Source organism: Sinocyclocheilus grahami, unplaced genomic scaffold (genome assembly GCF_001515645.1).
Source record: "Sinocyclocheilus grahami isolate Dianchi unplaced genomic scaffold, SAMN03320097.WGS_v1.1 scaffold349.1, whole genome shotgun sequence".
Taxonomy (NCBI): Eukaryota; Metazoa; Chordata; class Actinopteri; order Cypriniformes; family Cyprinidae; genus Sinocyclocheilus; species Sinocyclocheilus grahami.
This window is the reverse complement of record NW_015505528.1, coordinates 688,358-704,433: the sequence shown is the minus strand read 5'-3', so window position 1 is coordinate 704,433 and position 16,076 is coordinate 688,358. Positions and strand designations below refer to the sequence as shown.

Here is a 16,076-nt window from a genome sequence, read left to right as displayed (position 1 = left end):
ATAATGGTTATGTGTTTTCTCTACTGGACATTGTGAATACTAATGTTACTATCTAGAGCCCAAGATGGCAGATTACTTATGTAATACAGTATCTACGCACAAGTTTTCTCATAGCAAATGAGATTTTAAAAAAAATCTATACGTAACACGTTTAACAAAACTACAACAAAAAATGACCAACAATTGCAATAATTTTAATTTGTGTCCTTTATTAGGTTTATGCAAAAACAACAGTTTTGACAGCTCGTGTGTTTTTCCTCAAATATTACAGAAAATTAACTGTTATAATATACTGTATTTTAATTTGTAACGTCTGCATTTTGGTGTAAGTTGTTTATGGGCAGTGGTTTCCAATCATGTTCCTGGAGTACCAGCTTTAAATTTCAAGTAATTTTAATTGTATTTTGTTAAATTTAAACTTGAATTTAATGGTTTGATACCCCATTTCAAATCCAATAATTGAATTTATTATTTATAACCTTTTACATTTGTCTATCCAACTCGCTGAATAATGTGCCCTGCTCTCTTTCAGTCTTGTAAAGGAGTTCAACATTTAATTCAATTTAGTCATTTCGATAAACAAATTATTACATAAATGTGCTAAAGCCAACATAGACCTTTTTAACTTGACCTGGAATGCATCATCAAAAAAAAGTTACCAATACATACCAAATAATTTATGGTGGTTTCTTGAAATTAATTCTGTCTGACGAAGCAGGTTATATATAACATTAGTATGTTTATACACTGCATAACCCATTGACTCACAAACCTTGCATCTTAGATTAGATGCAGGTGGCTGTTTTCACAAATGTTTTCTCATAAATAAATTAGTATCGCAACAGCAATTTCAACCCCTCTCATAATCATTAAAAATGATCAGACAAAACAGCATCAACAGTTTGATGTAACTTGCATTCTATATGTACCCAAAACATTAAAGTCTGGGTTTATGACCGACAGATAACAGGCAGCTTTAAGGTAAGTTTTCCTCAGGATTGTCCATGAGAGACTTTACCCAGCTGGTGCCATTGATAAGTTTGGTGGTTGCAATAATGTACTCGGTCCCACTATCTTCCATATGAGACAAAAACCGTAGAGCAGCGATTTCAGCATACGTCACACCGCCAAGGAAGAAGACAAGGGTGGTTCTGTTTTCTCCTGGCTGACCTGCAAATTAAAGAGAAGGAGAATATTCTCTCAATCAATTATCAAAATAAGAGAAATGTTACAACAATATGCATCAAGACTTTTATTTATACAGCACTTTTATTTATACACTACATTTTTCAAAGCAGCTTTACAGAAATAATATATAATAATAATGTCGTAATATCCTCATACCTAATGCTCAGATTTCACAGATTAGAGCGGTGATAATATAGTTTACATTTTGTGACAATACAAGCAAACAGCATAAACTAAGATTAACAGCTAAAATGAAGCACTTCAGTCTGCTCTTTCGTTGCTTTTTTGCTTGTGGGAGCAAATTTTACAAGCTAGCTCAAGTTTATTACTATAAGATGGTAAAGACTATGATGGTTTTACTGATCTAGAATGACCATCCTTTTACAAAGTAAATCATGTCAATGGTCATCACTTACGTTTCTTGTGAAGGCCTGTGGGAACCTGCTGTCTTTCTTCAAAGTGTGGACCAGGCAACATCTTCAGCACCTCCTCTATGCTCCTCCATCCAGGACGTGCGAGCACTTGTGTCAGACGAACACTGAGTGGCGCATAGCCACTGTACACATACGAGATGTCATTGGGGTTCTAAAGGAAAGTTAACACGCATTAGTCATTTCCAAAACCACGAATAACATGTTGTCCTTAGATGTGGCACAGTAAACTTGGAATTCAAATGGCTAAAAACAATAGGCTTCCCACACAAATGCTGCTGTAAATCATTTCTCAAAACTAACTGCGATTTTCTAAGGCATTTTTACAATCACTTTTAACTAACTGCTCACAAGGTCATTTAAAGGGGTCCTATTATGCTCTTTTACAAATTCTTGATTTTGTTTTGGGGGTGTACTAGAACAGGCTCTCATACTAGGTTGTTCGAAATAAACATTATTTTTCACATTTTACATTACAACACCTCTCTCCCCAGTCTGGCATGAACGGCTCGAATAGTTCCTGTATCAAATGAAGGCCGCCTTCTGAAATACGAAATGTGCTGTGATTGGTTAGCTGGGCCAGTGTGTGTTGTGATTGGCAGCACTCGGCTTCAGTGTAAATAGAGCTTCAGTGTAAATATTGCGTCAATATCAAATCAATTTGATCATGATTTAAACCCGGATGATTGTAATCACTCTAAGTTTGTCTGCCTTGGAAAAGCTAGCGTGTCTCCGACATTGTGATAACACTCATTGCCTTCTCTAGTGCAGCTCAACCAGGTCTCGTCCCATTCGTTGATATTTGTGATATCACAAATCCCAGGAAATATGCGTTGTAGTCCAAACGATTCGTTCGTTGTAGTTTTTGAAAAGTGATTTGTGTTAAATAAAATAGCTCCTTTTGAAGTGGACTTTGAACTTTGTAACATTGCAGATCTTTTTTTATGCTCAAACAGCAACATTACAGACTAACTAAAGTTGAAAAAGTGAAAAAGCATAATAGGACCCCTTTAAATAATGTATGATGTCAACTTCACCCTAGTGAAAAATAAATATACTAAAATATATTTGAAATCCATTTGTTTCATGCTAAGTATACTACAAATACATTTATGTACTTAATAAAAATACTTTGCTACTGTATTTTTAGTATACTAAACTGGTATACTTAAAGTCTGCTCAATTAGAACTAATTTTGTACTTAATTGCACTTTAATTGTGCATAAGTTGTGCTGAAGTCCAACTAAATATATACTGAAGTATATTTGATTGTGCTAAAGTGGAACTATTGCAAGTACACTTCAGGTACACTTTAAATATCTTGCATTTAAAGACCGATATTATTCAAAGATCATACAATTCCCATGAAAGTAAAACACATTGTAGGTTTAATATTAAGAAATGTGCATTATGAAGTAGTACTCCAAATAATGTTTAAATAAAACTTTTATATCAGTAAGTCTAGAGCATTATGCATTAATAGATTTGATAGCATGTCTTTCTCTCTTTTCACCGTAATCAATATCTCAATTTTTTTCTCTCTTTCTTTTGGAAAGTCATAGAAACACTAATGTGGGTTTTCTCTTTTGTGAATTTGGGTGGGGACCATTTGACCAGTGCCGGCCATTTTCAGTTATATAAACACAGAGAACCTGTTCGTTGGCATCCTCCATCCACAGTTTGAGCGTTTTCCTGATTGTGGGGTAGTTGTTTCTCATGGTGCTTTGAGGTTTGAGTAACCCAACTTTTTCCAAGTTCTTGAGGGTCAGAATGTGCTTGTAACCGTATGTCTAATCCAACAAAACACAAACATGGTAAATGTTTATGGCATTTATAACTCACTGCTAGCATCACCACAAACAGTGACTGACTGTTGCACAACGCTGATAGAAGTTCAGTGACATCAACAGGGCTGCCAAAAATTTTTTTTTTTTTTTAAATCGAATTTAAAATAAAAATCTACATTCGAATGCAAAAACGTTGCATTCGAATTTTAGGTGTGCGTTAAGGAGGCAGCCTTATCAGTGGCGCACGAGATGCGATGACGATGTAAGTGTCCTTGCATTATAATGTTTTTGTTAGCCTATCCAGTTGAAGCCACTAGATGCTAGCTGCATTGTTCATTCAAAATATTGCGGAAAAAGAGAACAATGCGGAGATGATCTTGTTTACATCAAAACTGAAACCAAGCAGTTCACACAGAACACATTTTCTAGAGGGACATCTATCACCGTTGCACTAGCATCTCGCACAAAGGAGCCGCATGTTTAGAAAGCCATGTAAAATTAATGCAAGTTCAACTTTGAAAAAAACATATATCAAGACTTTATGGCGGGGTTTTCCCCATCCCACTGCATCTCATGTTTTTAAACAAAAAAGGTACTGTGATTGGCTTTCCGCCCTTTGTATTAAACTATGCATACATACATGATGCTGTTTTGTTTATAGTTGTTTAAGCAACTTAATTATAATTGGTTTATAAAAATTAAACATTATGCACTTTTTCCCCCAGTCATAATTCGAATTTTTATAAGATTTAAATACAAAATTCGAATTTAGTTTTTCAGCCATTTTGACAGCCATAGACATCAATATTGCAATGTGATTGTTATTACAAATGCAAACGTGATTCAAATTCACTGTTATGGATTCACAAAATCCATCTAAAAGGAAATAAAAGCAAACCACAAAGAAATTTCTTCTATCCAACCTGAAGGATCTCCTTCTTATAGTAGTCCAGGACTTTCTGTTTGAGGCCGTTGTTGCAGACGGACTGCATGCACACCAGTCGCAGGATTTTTATCAGAGGGTCTTTTTGTGCTATGCAGTCTTCTATATATGTGCTGGCCTGAGAGTAAAATCACAATAAAAAAAAAAAACACTGAACAAAGAAATTAATCAAACTATTCCCAGAGAATTTAAATGTACAATGTAAAAAAAATATTTTTCTTAAATTTCTAAAATATTAGAGGATTTAAGTGGACTTGTATACTAAACTTCATTATTTTCTGTTTGAACAATAATTGTGGTCCATTGCATTTCCACATGTAATACTTTTTCCAAAGTAAGTAAGTACACCCTCTTGCAGTAAATTTAGTTCAATAGATCCATTCACTGCAGAGGATCCATCGGTGAGCAAGTGACAATGCTAAATTTCTCCTAATCTGCTCTGATGAAGATACAAGCTTTTTTATTTGGAAATCAAGGTCCCAGAGTCTGGAGGAAGAGTGGAGAGGCACAGAAACCATGTTGCTTGAAGTCCAGTGTGAAGTTTCCACAGTCAGTGATGATTTGGGCTGCCATGTCATCTGCTGGTGTTGGTCCACTGTGTTTTCTTAAGTCCACAGTCAACGCAGCCATCTACCAGGAAATTTTAGAGCACTTCATGCTTCCTTCTGCTGACAAGCTTTATGGAGATGCTGATTTCATTTTCCAGCAGGACTTGCCACCTGCCCACACTGCCAAAAGCACCAAAAGTTGGTTAAATGACCATGGTTTTGGTGTGCTTGACTGGCCAGCAAACTCGCCTGACCTGGTATTGTCAAGAGGAAGATGAGACACCAGACCCAACAATGCAGATGACCTGAATGCCGTTATCAAAGCAACCTGGGCTTCCATACCACCTCAGCAGTGCCACAGGCTGATTGTCTCCATACCACGCCGCACTGATGCAGTAATTCATGCAAAAGGAGGCCCAACCAAGTATTGAGTACATGTACAGTAAATGAACATACTTTCCAGAAGGCCAACAATTCACTAAAAATGCTTTTTTAATTGGTCTTATGAAGTATTCTAATTTGTTGAGATAGTGAATTGGTGGGTTTTTGTGAAATGTGAGCCAAAATCATCCCAATTAAAAGAACCAAAGACTTAAACTACTTCAGTCTGTGTGCATAGAATTTATTTAATACACGAGTTTCACAATTTGAGTTAAATTACTGAAATAAATGAACTTTTCCACGACATTCTAATTTATCGAGATGCACCTGTACATCTTGCATGGACGGCGAGTGCGAACATTTTCAGCTAATTTTAATTTTAGGGTGAACTATTCCTTTGACACAACAAAAGTACCGGGCATTTCTTTTAAAGTTGTATAAACTATAAAATAATTTCTTAAATTATACTTCATTCACATTGGAATCATAAACAAAACAAGGCACCTTGTCTGTGTCTACTCCAGTCATAAACTCTTGTTCAACAGTCAGACTGTCAAAGAAGTCTTCTGAGACTGAAACACAGGAAAGCAAGGCAGTTTGAGAGAAAAAAAAAAAAAAAAAAAAAAGTTAAACTAAATGTGAATTAATGTCAGGTCTCATAATATTATCATATAGTTTATAATTCAGGATATAAATTCAAAATTATGTTTTACTAAATGCTTATTCTTGATACCAGCAAAAGAACGATTACTACTTGTTGCAGAAATTCTAAAAATAAACATCATTAGTAGAATTAGCAATTGCACTTAACTGAATAACTTAATCCTGGCTAATCCTCTAAATTTACAGCATGAAAAGAGTAAGAAAAACAACAAAGCCTTTCTAAGCAACAGCATTTCTAACCAGGTCATGTTTATAAATATCTATTGTTCAAATTAAATTATAATTATGGCCTGGTTTCACAGACGGGGCTTAGACTAAACCAGGATTAGGCCATAGTCCAATTTGGACATTTAAGTAATTTTTATAAACGTGCCTTAGAAAAAAAACATTACTGGTGTGCATCTTGAGACAAAATAAAGGCACTGATATTTTAAGGTCAATCAGAGCAAGTTTCTTTCATTTGAAACAGCCCAGACTTACATTTTAGTCTGGAATTAGGCTTAAGCCTGGTCTGTGAAACCGGGGGTATAAATTATAAAATATAAAAGCTATTCTTAGTATGTTATTAGTTGGTCACTCTATATTACTAGTCAGAATTCTCTCTTCTGTAAACAATAACTATAAACTAGTTTAAAATCAAATAAACAAATAAATCATTTTTTGTGTGCAAACTGATGGATGAGCTACAATTGTTGTCTGCTGTAATTGACAGCGTTCCACAGACCTTCAGCGGAAAAGAACCAGAAATACTTCCATTCTGAATGTACAAATGATTGGTCTCAGACTTACTTGTTATGTCCTTAATGAGTTCAGCAATAGAGGTGTGATTAGCCAGGGAACCTCGAGCTGCCTGCATGTGAGGCAACTGGGAAACAAACTGTTTAATCTCGCCAACAGTTTTTGCATTGTGTCGCTCCTAGCACAGAGACAAGAAAACCAGATCATTAATGGTAAACACTAGCAAATCAGCATATTAGAATAAATGACACTGAAAATTCAGCTTTGATCAAAGGAATAATTGCTCAAAAATAAAAGTTCTTTTGAATTGTAATATTACACAGTATAACAGTTTTACGGTGTTCTTGATCAAATAAATGCAAACGGTTCACTAAAATCGTGGACAAAGGAAGTGGGAGGCTTATTTTCTTGCTAAATGCATTTAAAATCAGTAGTTCTTGGTTTGTCTCAGCCAGCAGGCTCACAAAATGCAGCACAAACCTCAAACGCAGCTGATATAATCTTGGCTTTCTTGCTGAGAGCCGCCCCCACAGCATTAAAGTTCTTGTCCCGTATTTCAGCATAAAGCTCCTCGGCTGAATTGAGCTGCAGTTTTTTCGGCTCAGTGGGGAGATCTTTCCCACCTTCTCCCTGTTTCTTCTGTGCAAACTTCTCAGGTGGAAGCTTCACATAACCTGTCCAAGCAAAAAAGGTATGACAGGACAGACTACTGGGGAAAACCAGAGCATATACAATCTTTATAGTGTTAAAATTCGGTACTTCTATTGGGAAAAATGAGATCGACCTCATTATACGATCTTTATAGCTTTAAAGTTCTATATTTCTAAAGTATTTATTTTATGTCTGCACAAATTTAAAACTCATTTACCATTGGTGATGCCAAAGATCTCATCGATAAGACCCTCATAGGTAAGTTGGGTGGCTAACGGCGTAAGCAAATCCACGTTGCGATCCAACAGGAGGAGGGTATCAAAAACAGGCAGGATTTGAGTATTACTCCCCGCAAACTCTCTCTTCATCCGCAACATCATGTTGGCCACATGCTGTTAAAGACACAGCCCATTACCACCATGCAACAAAAAACAAAAAAAAACAAAAAAAAACAAAAAAAAAACAAAAAGAGAAATAAAAATAAATCAGTGCAATGTAAAACAAGACTACAACAAATAAGTACCACTGAGGAAGAACTAGATGCTAGATGGCATCAAATGTTTGAAAAGAATAGGCACAAATGTTTGAAAAGAATAGGCAAAGTTGACACAAATGCTTTTCTACTCACCCTTGCACACTCGCCTTTGCCAAAGATCTGCGGTATTGTTCCATAAAGTGCTTGCAAAGTCATGAGGCCCTTGGCAGCGTGATACAGGCTTGTCTGATCATTCTCTAAATTACATTCCTTCATAATAGAAAACAGTTATGTGATCATCATAATCTGCTCACGCATACGTCAGCACAAAGTTTGGCAAATGTTTGATGTTATGAAATAACAGATTTTTAAACGAGACACTTTTGCAGCTTAACGTCAATAAAAATAAAGTCTGCAGTATCATATTTGATAATGCACATTTCTAAGACCTCTAAGCTATCAACAAGATCAAAATTTCACTGAAAAAGATGTTGAATACAATCTACTACATGCCTTTCTGTCATCTGACTGATCAGTTAAAACTATTTTAGCAAGTAAAGGGTCTTAAATGGTACAACTGTAAAAACATCCCTCTTCAGCTCATTCATGTTCACGTCTTTTTGCTGTGAAATCTTTATTGATTTTTATAAAGTAAACATAACACACAACTTTTATATTATTAATATTTCAAGATGCACACTTAATGAAGCAACTTACTTGATTATCCATACATCATTTTTTTTTTTTAGAAAAATCATGTTAAAATGTGAGTATCAAATATAAGGCTTTTGTGGAAGGTTTATTTGGTCTACTCTCAAGTAGTGTTGCACTGCATTAAATGTTTTTAAACCACAGAGCTTTGATCATCAAATTTTATAAGACACATTATTAGTATAGTGACAGTGACAGTGACAACTAATAGTGATAACATGATTTTATGCAAGTAGTCTTTGTTATAACGTCGCTGATTTAAATTACAAGCTATCAGCATTTCATCTTACTTTTTACCAATATAAATATCAGCATCTGCACTAAATTGCATAACTGTGCTCAGGCCTGACAATAAATAAACTGTTCCATAAGAAAGTACTTTTGTGGACTATTATTTCATGTGTCAGGCTTTACTCTATTAAGCTAAATATGCACAGCACTTGTATGCATTTAGAACTAGCCTCTATGTCCCCAAAAATCTTAATAATAATGGTATTTTGCATCCATTAATATTTCAAGTCAAGGTCTAACTAATGCCGAATCTGAAATCCTTCAGAAGATGAACACAAATCCATAATAAACTTGACATTCAAAGACTGTCTTACTCTAAAGGAGCTCTCAGACTCCATGGAAAGAAGATCTCCATCATAAGGTATAAGGTCCAGAATGTATTCATCGATGTTTGTGAACGAGTTCAGAACCCCTTTCTCTTTCAGCCGCTGCTCACACAGGAGACTCCGGCGAGGCACAAACAGGATGTGGAATTCTCGTGGTTGTAATTTATCCTCACTGCAATGCAAATATTAAAATGCAATATCACCAGCAACACAGTATTACTGACACTGACTACAGCCAGCAATCAACGCACATTATTAAAACTACCTTTTTATTTTCTTTAATCAAAATACCTGTCATTGTGGAAGCAAACCTTGTCTCAAAATTAAAAATCAGCATGTTCTATAACAGGGTTCCTCAAATCTTACCCGGGAGGTCCAATGCGCTGTAGAGTTTAGCTCCAACCCTGATCAAACTCAGCTACCTGTGATTTTCTAATGATCCTGAAGACATTGATTAGCATGCTCAGGTGTGTTTGATTAGGGTTAGAGCTAAACTCTGCAGGAAAGTGGATCTCGTGGGCCAGATTTGAGGATCCCTGTTTTATAAACAGCTTACAGCAGGGCTGTCCAAACTCGGTCCTGGAGGGCCGGTGTCCTGCAGAGTTTAGCTCCAACTTGCTTCAACACACCTGACTGGAAGTTTCTAGTATGACTAGTAAGAGCATGATTAGCTGGTTCAGGTGTGTTTAATTAGGGTTGGAGCTAAACTCTGCAGGACACCGGCCCTCCAGGACCGAGTTTGGACAGCCCTGGCTTACCGTATACAGAACAAAAGGTAATGGAACCATTGTGTTTGTTCAGATTTTATTAAAAGCTTATACTTGTCTCAGGCCATTGTTTGACTGTTCAGTGTAGTGCTGGATAGTCCTGCCAAAAGAGATCAGATTTGATCAATCTCATACTCTGTTTTGTTGACTTACCTTGCAACATTTTCTGCAATGATGTCCATCAATTCCAACCTTGGTCGAACAAAAAAGACAATGTTCTTGACAGCAGCGGATGGTATACGACCACCTTTGAGGGTGAACATTTTCTCGACTTCATGTTCCTTTTTTCAAAATAAAATTAAGACAATCACCTTCTTGAAAAAGCATAAAAGACTCATTAAAGCAGTCTACGGTGTCTTTGAAATATTAAATTATATTTTGTCCACTAAATGTGTATTTTTGGTACAATTTCTCTCACCTTCAAAAGGGAATACTGAGCAATCAAGCCGAAAGGTCCTGTAAGATACTCGTCCCAAACAATGGCCTTAAAAAAAATTGCGAAAACATACATTAAAGGATAATAAAGCTCTAAACCTTCCATGTCCACCGACAGAATCACTGAACAATATTTGTATTAATAATCATTTGCAACCACAACATAAAGTACAGTTCACATTGTTAGGCGGTCAGTATGTTTTGAGCAAATCTGACAGAAGAGGGACAGTTAGAGACTAATCTGCATTAGTTAGTATAAAAGCAAAGAGCTTTACCTTGCTTCCCGAACACTTGTCTAAAAATTCGCGCAGGTCTTTTCGTGCAGCTTCTCGCAAAATATTGAGGTTTACTCTGCCGCAAAACAAATGTGACGCCATATTGCCTAAGCCACGGTCATATGACTGTCACGGCCTCAGGGTGTCACATGATTCGTCTTTCAAAATAAAAACCAGCATATGTACATTTTATTTCAGTATTTTCCTATATAATTTAACAGTATTTAAATACTTTAAAATGTTTATATTTTATTTATTTATTAGTTACGTTTCGCGAAAATGATTTTGGATTAAGCACGACTTTTACGCAGGCATTCTAGCGTTTGTTTGTTGCCAGATCCACAAGTTTTCGACATTTTCGTTCCTTCACATTCAGAGTTATTTGTTGTAAACGCCGCTGATTCGGTTAATACTGATATAATTCTGCTGATGGATATACACAATGAATAATTATAGTGTCTTACGTAAACGCGCGGATGTTATGACATTGGTTTCCTCGCAAATATCTGGCAACAAGCGAACGCATTCTGCTCTGAAGTCCGAGTTCATCGACAGTGAACGGTCTCAGTGTTGAAGGCAAGTGAGGAAAAATGCTGCGCGCTGTTTTCTCCAGAACTTTTCCTCAAGTTTTCCGTATTTCAGCATGTCAGCATTCAACGATTCCTGCACCGAGCGTTCACCCAGACGTTCACTATAACAAGGTAACGACCAAATCCTGAGACTTCACGTTTATTCAAACATGTATGTTGCTCATATTATAACTACATTTGTACTAAATGTTTGCAGACTTATCATTACGCTAACGTAGCATGATATCGTTATGATCCTCGAATTGCTCTGCCGTAGAGTTATGGCGATTGCATTTAATGTAAAAGACATTTTACAGAAGGTTAATGAACTTGGCGTGTTTTCAAACCCCGCCTCCATCGAGAAAATGCCATTTCTGTTTTATCTTAGCTTTATCATAATTCTAGGCTAGCTTCTCTCTCTCTCTCTCTCTCTCTCTCACTCACTCACACACACAACAACTACAGTATGTATGTATGTATGTATGTATGTGTGTGTGTGTTACAAAATAAGCATGTGAGGGTATTGATTTAAAATGTTCAAATACATTTTTGGGTCTATTTAACAGTATGTATATAATAATGAGAAACAATTTACATTTTACAAATTTACTTAATTTTACACATTTTAAAACGCAGTACCACAAGTGTCATAACTGGACATAAGCCTACTAGTAGACAATCTTTTTATGAAACTTGTGAGGTGAGATTGCTTATAATATATATATAGAGAGAGAGAGAGAGAACATTTAATAGCACTCAATATTACATACTGACTAAGAAATTATAATCAAATAAGATTACACTATAATGTAAAACACCATTACCATTCTTTTACTTAACCTGTGTAATTACCTTTTAAAGCAGTTTTCATAAATAATATTATAAGTCTTAAAATCTAAAACATTGAGTTCTCCTCAGATCTTTGCATGACAGGTTATCTCTTATCATATAGTGTGGTTTGTGCTTCCAGATAAATGTAAACAGTTTGGTGTTGTAATCTGTCATCTTGAGTGTAGGTGCTACATCAACACCTGTGCAGCATATAGTATATAGACCAATCTAGATAAACTCTAGATAAACCCTCTCAACTAACAACACTCCGCTCTTTAAGGTGTTTCCTGCAGCCAGAAATTCAGTTTGATTTTCAGATAAATGAATGACAGGAGATGAGCTCAATTATAATTTCCATTTGTAATGTGACCAATTCCTACAGCCCTAAGTTCATATTTGTTATAAGTAACTTTGCAACTACATGTCAACTAATTCTCATTCATTTGCAACTACATGTCTACTAACTCTCAGAGTAGACTGTTAGGTTAGGTTTAGTAGAATAAGTTGACATATACTTGAACATTTCTTATAGTTAGTATGTTGTATGTTGTGGACCAATCAAAATACTGTTAGAAGATATTATGCACAGTCTACTAATACTCTAATGACTGCTAGTTGACATATTTGTAAAGTTACTTACTGTTAGTAGAATGTCTAAAGTGGACTATCAAAATAAAGTGTTACCTTGTATTTTTCCTGCATAACATGCAGCCCTAGTTTTAGCTGTCATAATTTATTGCCAGTGGCATGTAAATACTTGGTCTCTTATGTTTTTGTCCATTGATCTGCAATGCGAAAAAAATACCAGTAAAAGTTGACTTTGACTTCAACATTTTAAAATGCCAGAGCATGTCAATGTGTCTCTTTTTTTCTTCAGATTTTCATCAACAATGAATGGCACGATGCAGTAAGCAAGAAAACTTTTCCAACCATCAATCCTGCTACTGGTGAGGTTATCTGCCACGTCGCAGAGGGCGGTAAGGTAGGTGTTTGAATTTTGTATTTTAAATTCAAAATCCAAGTACATCTGTGCCAAATAAAAATGTCTTAAAGTAGCTGGTTTGCTGGTCTCAGCTGGTAAACTCTTTGGATTTTGGGCACTTTTCAGCTGGTCAGGTTGAGAGACTGGCTGACTATCTGATTAAACCAGCTGAGCATCAAGATATTTTTTCTCTAATACAATACATTGAAAAGGGCCAAGTCTTTTGAAGCAACATGATGAGGAATAGACCTAAATTTAAGTTTCACTCCACTGACAAATCAAATATGACTCCTTTTTATTAAATAATAACAAGGCTGATTATTTTTAGTATTACTGTAGTTAATGTGTTAACACATGCTAGGTCTATAGAGTTGTGAAGAGTATATGTTTAAGAGTTGGGTTACATGGCAGATATAAACCAGGAGCTGGGATTAAAAATAGCCATGCATATTTATTTAACACATGCCAAATAGCCAGCCTTAACTGAACTAACGTTACCTCACAAATATAATGTAATAAGCATAACTTAATAAAGACTCTGGCACTGAAATGAACTCATTAGGATATCTGTATTTTGTGCAGTGTATATCAAGTAATGCTGCCAATTAAGAAATATGGTCTGATAGGGCAAAGTTGCATTAACTGGCCTGAATCATTCTCACATCAGTCTTGCATGACATTTTCAGACTATGTTTCTCTCTCGTGCTTTTTTTTTGCATGCAGTCGGATGTGGAAAAAGCTGTCAAAGCTGCCAAAGATGCCTTCAAGCTTGGGTCTCCCTGGCGGCGTATGGATGCGTCCCATCGTGGGCTTCTCTTGAGCCGATTAGCAGACTGCATAGAGAGAGACGCTGCCTATTTAGCTGTGAGTCACTCAAACAATCTTTGTCCTCATTGACATTGAGCTGTTTTATCAAATGTATAAAACAATGCTATCAGTATGATTCAGCAAAATGAAAGACCAACGACAGAATCCGAAAAGGCCCCAATTATATGAATTATACAATTTACATCTGAGCTTTTCAGGCACATTTTCTCTTACTTTTTCACTCACTGCTTGCTTAAAGGGTTAGTTCACCCAAAAATGAAAATTCTGTCATTAATTACTCACCCTCGTGTTATTCCAAACCCATAAGACTTTACACTAATATCCCATTGCACATTTTAGTCTGAGGAAACTCAGTCCTTTCTCTGAGTTGCATAATTAGTGTCTTGCATTGCAGATTACTAATCACATCTGAGCAGTTCTAAAAAATATTTTGACCCAAATTTAAGATTTGTGTATTTGAATTGCATGTAAGATGACACAGTTTTACCTTACATTAATGAACTTAACATGATGCATGTGTCAGTCATACATAAATTATACAGGATTTCTGGGATAGTACTAATAAACTAATAAAAAGTGTTTTAAATACACAGTAACCAGATTTATCATCAATAAATCCAAATTGATTCAGTATCATACATATTTAACTAATTAAATATTGCAGCTGGTCATATTTGAACTATGTTCAGTACTTCAGAACTGTGTAATCCAAATGGCTTTAAGTTTTATATGCAATTCAAATACATAAATATTTTTTGAGTGAGCATACATATATTTATTTTTTTATAACATAAGGAAGCTCTTATATATTTATCTATATGTTTGAGTTTTCGTTCTTTTCAAATACAAAAAAAGCTGATATTTGCTTCAGAAGTGACATATATGTATCATATCTGCCACTGACAAGCTTTATAATATCTGATATGATCTGATCCTCTGCTGATTTTAGTAGTTCCGAAGGTTCTTTAACTTCTTTATAATGATTGGTGCGCAGTTAAATCTGATAAAGGGAGTGAAATTAATCATAAGGTCAGAACTTTGTTTTTTCTGTTGGGTGTTGGTTGGTCTGTAGGTATTATGCTGGCTGGGCAGACAAATGGGAGGGGAAGACCATTCCCATTGATGGTGATTACTTCTGCTACACCAGGCATGAGCCCATTGGAGTGTGTGGCCAAATTATCCCTGTAAGTATATGCTGTGGAATTTTCGAATTGAATATGTACTGTATTTGCTGAGTAATACAATATTTTTTTCTGTCTTTCACATGTCGCCGTTGTTTCCTCACACCATCCTCCAGTGGAACTTCCCACTGTTGATGCAGGCCTGGAAACTCGGTCCTGCTCTGGCCACAGGAAACACAGTGGTGATGAAGGTGGCAGAACAGACGCCTCTCACTGCACTCTATGTTGCCAGTCTGATCAAAGAGGTGAATGGCTTACCTACAGTACATGTGCACTTAAAATAACATAACACGTTTACTTGAACTCTTATCGCTATGTATAGAGCGCTGCAGTGATGATATATTTTTGCAGACCAGCATCACCCTGATTCCTTTGACAAAAATCTGACTGGATTTTTGCATTGGCTTTTGGATTATTGGAGAAAATAAACTCTGCAACCAACAAAAGTTTATTATTCTTGTTCGCCACCATCTTTTTCAAGCTTTTTTTTTTCTTTTTTAAATGAGGTGTATTACTGATGTATTTTATGTTGTAGAATAAAACATGAAAATTTCTTGAACTCTTATGTTCACCACAGACTTTTAGGCCATTCAATGACTCAGAATTTCAGAACCAGAATTACTCAAATGTGAACTTGTTTCCAGGTTTTGGCCTACAAAAATAGGCCATCCCTGCATCATCTCTTTAGACAGTGTACAGTATAATAATTATATAGCCTATAATAGTGAAGCCAGAGCTGATCCTCCCTATACGCAAAATACGCAAGCTGCGTAGGGCCCCCGAAACACCAGGGGGCCCCCTTGCTCTCAAAGATGATTGAATTTTAGTTTTGTTTTTGAATTTGGCCAGCCGTTATGAAAACATGAATGATCATTTCTTTTAATGTGGTGCGTTGTCGCCATTTCTACGTAAAGATCAGTCAAATCATGTAATGTGAATGTTGTACAGTCTTGCTCGAGACTAAAAAAACGAGTTGAAAGCATACCGAGCCGCGGAAGAGACACTGTTTCTCAAGCGCTTTCTGCGATTCGAGAGTGAAACACGGACAAATGAGTTTCATTGGTTCGTTCATAAC

The 16,076-nt window shown here is 35.9% G+C and overlaps 2 protein-coding genes across 2 annotated transcripts in view; one reads left to right on the top strand and one right to left on the bottom strand.

Moving 5' to 3' along the window:
- Positions 1 to 874: 874 nt before the first annotated feature.
- vps33a (VPS33A core subunit of CORVET and HOPS complexes) lies at positions 875 to 10,725 on the bottom strand. The gene is made up of 13 exons (XM_016229243.1): positions 10,611 to 10,725; positions 10,319 to 10,384; positions 10,054 to 10,181; positions 9,122 to 9,305; positions 7,959 to 8,075; positions 7,548 to 7,722; positions 7,160 to 7,353; positions 6,731 to 6,857; positions 5,783 to 5,850; positions 4,330 to 4,467; positions 3,272 to 3,409; positions 1,605 to 1,773; positions 875 to 1,170 (listed from the first exon to the last, which is right to left on the bottom strand). The coding sequence occupies exons 1-13, from the start codon at positions 10,710 to 10,712 to the stop codon at positions 977 to 979; spliced, it is 1,800 nt and encodes a 599-aa protein (XP_016084729.1). The 5' UTR covers positions 10,713 to 10,725; the 3' UTR covers positions 875 to 976.
- Positions 10,726 to 10,952: 227 nt separating this feature from the next.
- LOC107548528 (aldehyde dehydrogenase 2 family member) overlaps positions 10,953 to 16,076 on the top strand; it is a 12,928-nt gene continuing 7,804 nt past the window's right edge. The window contains exons 1-5 of the mRNA XM_016229242.1: positions 10,953 to 11,311; positions 12,888 to 12,992; positions 13,716 to 13,878; positions 14,850 to 15,004; positions 15,118 to 15,246. Coding sequence (XP_016084728.1) covers positions 11,201 to 11,311; positions 12,888 to 12,992; positions 13,716 to 13,878; positions 14,850 to 15,004; positions 15,118 to 15,246 — 663 coding nt within the window. The 5' untranslated portion in view covers positions 10,953 to 11,200. The remainder of the gene's footprint in view (positions 11,312 to 12,887; positions 12,993 to 13,715; positions 13,879 to 14,849; positions 15,005 to 15,117; positions 15,247 to 16,076) is intronic.

Excerpts from the sequence above, each read along its gene's own strand:
- vps33a (XM_016229243.1), bottom strand. The coding sequence starts at position 10,712 with ATGGCGTCACATTTGTTTTGCGGCAGAGTAAACCTCAATATTTTGCGA. Across the intron at positions 7,723-7,958 it reads GCAAAGGCGAGTGTGCAAGG|CATGTGGCCAACATGATGTT; the intron begins GTGAGTAGAAAA and ends TGTCTTTAACAG. Across the intron at positions 1,171-1,604 it reads CACAGGCCTTCACAAGAAAC|GTCAGCCAGGAGAAAACAGA; the intron begins GTAAGTGATGAC and ends TTTAATTTGCAG.